General features: G+C 40.1%; 1 protein-coding gene and 1 long non-coding RNA gene across 2 annotated transcripts; one reads left to right on the forward strand and one right to left on the reverse strand.

Annotated features, from left to right (window-relative positions):
- The first annotated feature begins 763 nt into the window (after positions 1-763).
- Positions 764-2,612, forward strand: LOC143539569 (putative carbohydrate esterase At4g34215). The gene is made up of 2 exons (XM_077032853.1): positions 764-1,359; positions 2,304-2,612. The coding sequence occupies exons 1-2, from the start codon at positions 778-780 to the stop codon at positions 2,529-2,531; spliced, it is 810 nt and encodes a 269-aa protein (XP_076888968.1). The 5' UTR covers positions 764-777; the 3' UTR covers positions 2,532-2,612.
- A 5,471-nt stretch (positions 2,613-8,083) lies between these two features.
- LOC143539570 (uncharacterized) lies at positions 8,084-9,074 on the reverse strand. Its single transcript, XR_013136465.1, has 3 exons — positions 8,997-9,074; positions 8,818-8,895; positions 8,084-8,382 (listed from the first exon to the last, which is right to left on the reverse strand). It is a non-coding gene; the product is annotated as an uncharacterized LOC143539570 (long non-coding RNA).
- Between the last annotated feature and the right edge of the window lie 364 nt (positions 9,075-9,438).

Raw genomic sequence — 9,438 nt, forward strand, 5'->3', positions numbered from 1 at the left:
ATGAAAAAAGACACAATGATAAGCGAAAAGACACAATGGTGTGTGAAAAGACACAATGACGTGATTTTTGTTGTAAATTTTATATAACAAAAATCATACTCATATTAAAGATAAAAAAATGCTTGTTAATATGATGATTTTTTTTTAAAAAAAATAATCATACGAATAAGTTATAAACGTTCTAAAATGATGAGGGTATTAATATGTGTCTTGCACATGGAGAGAGAAAATGTGTATAATTACCTCTATACCCTTTTTCTTTTGGTCCACACTTGACACATGTCAATTATTTATTGCTTCTCACACTTCTCATTTTTGTAACCCTTTGTAGAATAACTTGACCCTTAGGCCATGGGGTATACTCTAACCTCTACATAGGTTAAAGTGACATAGCACTTTAAAGGTGGATTAAACCACTCCCCTCTTGTGTTAAGTGTGTTAAAAATGTCCATGGGTTGGGTTAAAATGAGCAATATGTATTAATGATGTATTGATTACTAGTTGATTTGTTATATTAATTATGGGTTAAACCATTTCCTTTGGATGATATAGAGTGAAAGAGAAAAAAAATGATAATGTAGAGCTTATGTGAAATTAAGATGGATTAGAGTATACTCCATAACCTTATATAATACTTAAAAAAAATTGACATTACTTTCTAGGATTCCATTTTTGAATATCCGAAAATCTTGAGATACGTGAGATTAAAAGACCATACAAAATAAAGATAACAACGAGACAGGCCACAAACTGTCCCCAACAATAAACAAAAAAACAATGCTAGCCTTCCTCTACCTACTAGTTTTCCATCTAGCCGGCACCTATGCTTCCACATCCAAAGTAAAGACCATAATCATACTCGCCGGACAAAGCAACATGTCCGGCCGAGGCGGAGTAATCAACAACACATGGGACGGCGTGGTTCCACTTGAATCCCAACCCAACCCATCAATCCTCAGACTAACCGCTAACCTCACATGGGTCGAAGCCCATGAGCCACTCCACAAGGACATTGATGTACAGGCCACATGTGGGGTGGGCCCCGGGATGGCATTTGCTAACAGGGTGTTGTTAAAGGATCCGAAGCTGGGTCCGTTGGGTTTGGTTCCGTGTGCGGTTGGTGGTCCCATGGGGACCAAGATCAGTGACTGGGGTAGAAAGAGGGTGTTGTATAGGCAGGTGTTGAAGAGGGCTGATGTGGCCCGGAGAGATGGTGGTTTGGTTCGAGGGGTGTTGTGGTTTCAAGGGGAGAGTGATACGGTGAGTGAAGTGGATGCTAGGAAGTATAAGAGACGGTTGGTGAACTTGTTTAATAATCTGCGTCTGGATCTTGGATCTCCTTTACTCCCAATTGTACATGTGAGTGTTTTTGTTTGCCTACAACCTGTTAATGATAAAATTACAAATATGTTGCTTTTGATTTCATTGATGTGGTACATATGACTTTGTGACAATTTTACATCCATAAAAATATTATCTTGACAATTTGAATTTTGAAAGTATAAAAAGGAGGTATGCAGTGTACTTAAAATGGTTATGATTAGTGTTTACTATCATTTGCCATAACTTACAACTTACTAATTAAACTATGCTATGTGTACTTGAAATCATAAATAGTGCGGCTACATGTCGCCGTTCCATTAGCTTTACCACGTGTCGTCACTTCAGTGGATGCAATGTCTTATTTACTGGCGTGCCATGTGTCACCGAACTATGTTTTTTTTTTGTTTTTTTTGTATATCGTGTGGTTAAAAGAGTTACGTTTAGTTTTTCATAGAAGTTATTTTAAAGATAGAAGTGGAATGAAACAAAAAAAATAAATACTGAAATCCATTTGTGTTTCTGACTTTTTTAATGGAAAAAAGTGGGAAGAAAATAAATTATATCTTTTAATGATTCTCTTATTAATAGAATATATATTGTCTATATTTATCTTGTTTTATAATTGATTGCCTCTCAATTGATTTCCTCTCATTCCATTCAATGATACAATATATAAATACAAGGTTTATCCCATATTTTCAGAAGGGATTTGCGTATCAATTATAAAACAAGATAAATATAGACAATATATATTCTATTACTTATGAACGGATTTGAAGAGAACAAGTAATCTTTTCTTCTAACTCCCTTCAAAATTATTGCATTTCTTTTCATTTCCATCGAACTCTAGAACATGAAGTTACAATTATATATTTCCATTTCTTTCATTTTATTTTCTCCCCTTAATTCATTTTCTTTTCTTTTCTTTGTTTATAAAACTTCTTGACAAGTGGTAAAGACATGGGTTGTTATTGATCCAGGTAGCTATAACATCCGGTCAAGGACCCTTAGTGGACACAGTGAGAAAAGCACAATTGGGAATCAAGCTTCAGAATGTTAGGTGTGTAGATGCCAAGGGCTTGCCGTTGCTACAAGATAATCTGCACCTTAGCACCCAGGCTGAGGCCCGTCTTGGTCGGATGCTAGCTGATGCCTTCCTCATGCAAGAACATATGGTCTCACCAACGAACGATACGCCAAGCCCCTAGTAATATGTAGGAGGTCTATATATCTGAATGAATTAGTTTGGTTGGGTCATGGGTGACATGGTTTGTTATATTTCAAATTAATTAAAGAGCAATAGTTATTTTCATTTCATGAAGATTATGCGAGTCTGTGATCCAATGTGTATCATATACATAATCTAGGTTGAACACAACAGGTTCACACAATTTTTACCCCATTCAAGCTATAAAAAAATAGGAACTAAATAGGCTCAAACAACATCATCGCCTATAAATCTCAGGAAACCATCATTGTTTTAAATAATAGTGTTACAAAAGTTACAGTGTTTAACACGTTTACGCTATAAAAATAAGAACCAAATAGGCTCAAACAACATCACCTATAAAGCTCTAGAAACAATCATGTCAGCTAGTGTTGGAACACAACAATCCACCACCACATCACTCCCCAAGGATACCTGCAACTCGTAAATGTAACAGTCCATCGTCGCCTAGGGTTCCAGATTGGAACCCATAGGAAACCGAATTTATATACATACAATTATCAAAGTCGATGTGCAGATGGACTTGTACCTTAAGATTAAACTTGCAGCCAAATACCATACTTGACACGTCCAAATATCATACTTAACGGGTTAAGGATGTCCAAATATCAACAAAAATACATCATTTTTGATACATTTGTTGACCGGCCTGTTAGGCTCAATTTTGTCCATTAGAACGCCATGGCTGCAACAAAGGTTGCAAGGGGAGAATCTCGCCCCTGCCGTCCTCCAATTCTGCCACGCCAATAAATTAATGCTTTCAATGCTAGAACCAAAATGCGAAGGGTAACCTCACATAAAGATCAAGTGTACGCGCACGACCTACCAACTATAGCAGGTCGTAACCAACATCAAAGCACATGGCACGACTCGATCATATAACTACTTTCACTACTAGAAAATGAGTTTTTGCGACAGCATCTCCGTTCGCAAATGGTAGCAAATGCCATGTTGCGACCATGTTGCGACCATGTTGCGACCATGTTGCGACCATGTTGCGACCATGTTGCGACCATGTTGCGACCATGTTGCGACCAAAACTGCTGTGGGAAAAACACACGTCGCAAAAGCCCTATTGCGACCAATTTGCAACCGTTTCTACACATTTGCGACCATATTTGGCTACCAAAAAAACAGTCGCAAATCAGTCACTTTTTGCCACCAAAGAGCTATCGCAAGTCTTGCTATCAAAAAGCGGTCGTCGCAACTTTTGCTACTGTTAGAACGGTCGCAAATCCTGCTACCATAAGAGTGGTAGCAACTCTTGCTACTGTTAGAACGGTCGCAAATCCTGCCACCATACCAAATTATATTTTTATATTATATTTTCTGTTTCAGTAATTTTTATATATTAAATCTGCTAATAGTCATATTATTATAAACATGCATTTATCCAAGTTTCAAAATTATATAAAAAACATTCAATTTAGCATTACAAATTAAAATGTCAAATATGAGTTACCCTAACATATTAAACATCCAAACTAAAGTGTTTAAATTTTTAACTGTAGTTACTAGCATTACTTCAATTTGTCATCATATTGTGTATAGAATCTTTATGTGCCTTATCTTTTTTCCTTTTCATTCATAACTCTTCAATAATTTCATTTAACATTCTTTTCCTCTTTTATCTTTTCCTTGATGAGCTCCTTGATAACCATCTTTAACTTTTCAATCTACAAAACAACCAATGTATAGAGGTTAAAGAAATAAATCGGCTCCTTTTATATTTCATAGAAACATCCAAACAATTTACAATGAAGTGGTAGGTAAGCGGGCAACAAGCTGCGCCGCAACCCCCTTTAGGATAGCAAACCCAATCCGACTAAAAACAAAGTTTTGATTCTTATGGGCTGATACGTTACTATACATAACTTTCTGAACCCTATTCAAAAGGTCCACGGCATCCGGAGCTAAGAAACCAAAAGTGTCAAAGGCAAAGGGGATAAACACGTGTTGATTCTCCAAACAAGCTCTCTCGTGTTTAGCAACCTTGCCCGATGCCGCCTTCAATACTGCCTGGCCTGCTACAAATCCAGTGTCCCTAATCCCAACAAGAGGGGACACTCCTGTGAGGTCGACACAAGCGTGTTTCCCCCCTACCCACCCAAAAACAAGTATATCGGCCGGTCGTAATGTAGATCTTCCTTCTTGAGGATCCGTAAGAAAGTTTACGGGGGCTTCCTTTTTAGCCGAAATTCTGGCTCGTTTAAGAACATCGCATAGAACATCCCTCACCAAATCATGCCTGTACTTAAACCCAGGCAACTCTTTGCAGTGAACCGCATGCTCGCCAAAAGAATCCAAACAAACCTTACGGCAAACCGGGCACGGGCTCATCTACCGGAAACAAAGGGATCATTAACCGATACTTCAGGATGGCCCGGTACTCCAAATCCGACATATGTTGGCCCAATCCTTCAATAGGGAGAACACTTAAGAAATCTTGAGCCCGAGGAGCCCGAAGACACTCAAACACTGCTTTCTGACGAGGGGATAAATCAAACTTCATTTCCAAACTCTTGATGATTCCACTATAAAGGGCACTCGCCAAAGCATGTTGGGCTTTAGGGGGGGCGATGTCTTTATTAGAGAAACCGCTAATGTCAAAATCGGGAAGTGAAATGTGCAACCGATCTATCGCACTCCCATAATCAGAGTCAAACCCATCAATACCACAACCTCGAAGAATGTGGTCTTGTAATTCCCAAGATTGCGCCCTCGAGGCCACAAACGCATAAGTAGAAACGTCTGAAGCTGAACATAAACCCAAACCTCCAAAACGAGTCGGAAGTGATGCCAACCTTCATTGAAAATCTCCAAAGAAGGGACCACCACAAACCACGATGTCCTCAATCGCCCCCCGAAGGCCATTGTCAAACACGGAAACTGCTTCCCCTACATACACATGTTGGCATGTTCTGAGACCAAACAACAACTTTCCAACTCCCATACATGAGCGGAGCAAAAGGAGCTCGCATTGAGGGTCCCGCAAATGCGGGAGATAGCTCATCAACTCCACAGCTCGCGAAGCCCTTTTCATAGCAAGTTCACTGATGAACCCAGCATCCCGGCTAACGGCTCCCCCGAGGAGTTTCACACCTAGCACCGGTCTTCCAATCTCACAGGGAAACACCCCCTCCTGCACCTTAACCCCATTGTACGACGGCCAAAATACTTCGGTTTTCTTAATATTAAGTTCAAGGCCCAGGCGGGGACCCTCCGACCTGATAATATCTAAATTTTTGGCAACCTCTTTAGAGTCCCCAATAATTGTACCATCATCTAGGTACCAAGCATAAAAGAGAAGCTTACAGGAACTCTGGACTAGATGAATAAGTGGGTGCAGAACTAAGGCGAAAAGAAGAGGTCCCAAAGGGTCCCCCTGCTGAACCCCAGTGGTGGACCAAATGTGGTCATCCCCCACATATAGCCTGGCCGGTTGCCCATATAAAAAGTTCACCCATAAGGAAATAGATGGACATCGGGCCCGAACCTCATTCAGAATGGCAGTCCTATCCACCAAGTTGAAGGCATTACAAAAATCAATAGTAAGCATAGCCAATGACCCATCAGAATGGAACTTACTTAAAAACCTGTTCGCGCTATGAAGAACGGCCTCTGCACCACTAGGGACTCCCACCCCAAACTGAAAGTCGCACAGGTATTTAGTAATGTCTTTCCCAACACCCCTCAAAGCCACCTTAGAGATCAATCTTCTCCAAATGGCACCTACGGCAATGGGTCTAATCCCATTGTCCGGTTTGAGCAACGGTGTGAGAGGAGCCGACACAATGAACTCTGCCAAAACCCTTGGGCATCTCCCCCCCAAACATAAATTAACCATCGCAGTAGTAGCCTTTAGTAACCCAACAGCGATCGGCGACCCCTCTCCACAAAATGCATCCAAAATATGTTGTGCCCTCAATCCATCTCGTCCGCATGACGTCCCTTTAGGGAAGGATTTAATGCATCCAAGCACACAATCTTCATCAACAACAAGAGGAGGCTCAGAAAGCAATGAAGCAGGCATAACCGGCGGGGGAAAATTGGGATACTTAGCCACTAACGCTTTCAAAGTGTCATTGCCGAAAGGTGCAACCCCCTGAAGAGCATAATACTTTAATGGCGGCAGTAAAATGCCCGTCCGCCACTTTTCGTAAACATTGTTTCACATTGGCGCATACCGCAACATCATCGTGCTTAGCGAGAGGCTCCCCATGACTCGAGTTCACCCCTATAGGTGTGGCAAAAAGGGATAAAATAAGCGCATCAAAACCATCCTTAGCACCCCAACTTGCTAGTGCTTGTTGAATACTTTGACATTGCAAAGACGAATCTATTACCGGACCTGCGCTCCTGACGTTTAGAAGGTATGAAAACACGCAGCGTGCACCGCGGTAACAAGAAAAGTTTCACCCATGCCTCAACAGAGTCTGGCATAGCAACCACCTTACCCAGAGCCGTAGTTAGCGCTTGAGCAAATGCCATACGACAACTATGAGGGATGCTCTTAACAGTTGTGATAGGAAGAGAGAAGACGCATCAAGGAGAACCTCATCCACCACTATCCCTCCCAAGGGAGCAACATCCCTCATAACATGTGGTTTATCAATCCCCACAATAAACTCCTCCACAGCTCCCACACCCTCGTTGTACTTGGTGACTCCATCAGCATGATGACACGTCCGTTTAAGAGCATTTGGACGCATACACACCCCACATAGCCACTGGTCCGAGGCCTTAAAAGCCTCCCCAACCGAAATAAATAAATCACAATCCATGGAAATGGCGTCCCGTAGGGTCCCTTTCCGCTCATCCGACGACAAATGAAGTCGTTTGATATGCGCCATTAACCGAGAGATCCCCCTTGACCCCGCCCGTCCATCCGGGCAACAATGGAACCCCCTAAAAGGACATGGCCAAACACCCACCGAACCCACACTATTTTCTAGGGTCTTAGACATAGCACCCTCATCAATTAATCCACCACGAGAAATGATGTCGAACCGACAACCATGTCCACCTCCCGTGCCCACCTCCCCATATGGGGCTCCTTTGACAATCCGAGCCCTTGTCATAACCCCTCACGACAAAAAGGCCAACAAACAAACTCGAGCTGAGTTTTGGGAGTAAAAACCCAAACTCAAGCGCGGGTCATTTTTTATTTATTGATTAGTTTTGGGAGTTTTGGGAGTAAAAATCAATGGTGTTTCTTCAACCCGCATGAGCTCAAGCGCGGGTTATTTTTTATTTATTGATTGGTTTATATATATTATAAATACTTATTTTTATATATAACATATTATATTATTAAGTTATTTTTATCCTAAATTTATATATCATAATTATCATTATATAAATGTATATTTAATTTATTGAATAAAAATTATATAACTAATATACCCGTTTAAGCTCTCGCAAGCCATCTCGAGCTTGATAAGTAAGCCTCATGCTAGGATCGTTTATAACTTATAATTTAGTCTATATATATACATATAGCATGTTATATTTTTTGGTCATTTTTATCCGAAATTTAATAATACCTAAAATGTAAATACAAAATTTAATTTAATAAATAAAAAATTTATTAAAAAAATGCTCATTCAACTATTTAACAAGCTTATTAATAGGATCGAACACGTTAATACCCTATAATAACCCGCTCAACCAGTTCCATTGTAACCAAATGAAGCCACATGACTAAGCAATACCTGTGTTCCACGCAATAACCTCCACACGTAACATGTTCCTTTGTTGTTTGCAGCAACCACCAAGCTTCCGTCCCACATAACCGACAGAGATCTCACTGCTGTATCAACTTCTGGCACCTGAGTCAAAGTCAAACAGCTGTTGATACATGCAATGTACATAGAGAGAGTAAACCTCAACACATGCAAACCAACTGACAAAATCATTAAAACAGCGCAACTAGCCCGAAAAAAATAAATTAGTTTTTTTGCATATTAATACTCCAAAAATACAAATGTATATAGAGCAATTACATCTAAACTATAAAACTTGATGCTTGTTTCTCTTTGAACTTATAAAACATGTTTTTTAATAACAAAAAAACAAACGGCCCAACCTGCGAACCAGTCAGTGTGACCAGACCCTAGCCGTTTAGCTAAACATGTTTTTGGTAGGTTTGACACAAAACTAACCGAACCCGTTTAAACCCATGTATTTTGTGTCAGGAATTCAAAACCCTAAGCATACAATTGAAAAACGTTAACAAGAAGAAAATGAAATGACAGATCGCCTACCAGCTCACAACTGCACGAATTTGCAGTCAAGTCCCATACGCGAATATTGCTATTTTGGTCACCAGATATTAATTTAGTCTTCAGAGCCAACAATACATCACAGAACCAAAGTTAGAAATCTAATAGAAACAAAACTTAATCGAACTGAAAATAATGTAGTTTCAAGAAGGATTAGACACCTGATTATGATGCAATACAACAGTGTTAACAGCAGCACGACTTTCATATTCTCGCTGGCACCCAGGGGCCCTAATGTCATTTCACATTGAAAAAATCAAGATTTCCAAAATGTGGAAGGCAGATGATGATTCTATCAAAAATATTAACAAAATATGCGGGTTGAAGATCAGTATGGGTTTGCGTCAACTGATCAATATGGGTTTGCATCAGTTGTGAAACCAACCTGAATTATATGCATGATAAATGATGGTCATGATAACATCAAACAGTAAAACTAATAATAAACGTTCAAAATTATCCAAGGTTAGTACCTCGGGATACATGTTTTCCTATGTTTCAAACCTTTTTAGCAGCTTATTACTCAGAGAGAGGTATGCCACATAGCCCCCTCTTCTTTCACCTGTATATACCCTGTAGGGGTGTAAACGAGTCGGGTCGCTT

Source organism: Bidens hawaiensis, unplaced genomic scaffold, assembly GCF_021521415.1.
Source record: "Bidens hawaiensis isolate Kalapana, Puna unplaced genomic scaffold, B.hawaiensis_p1.1 tig00011949_1, whole genome shotgun sequence".
Classification (NCBI taxonomy): domain Eukaryota; kingdom Viridiplantae; phylum Streptophyta; class Magnoliopsida; order Asterales; family Asteraceae; genus Bidens; species Bidens hawaiensis.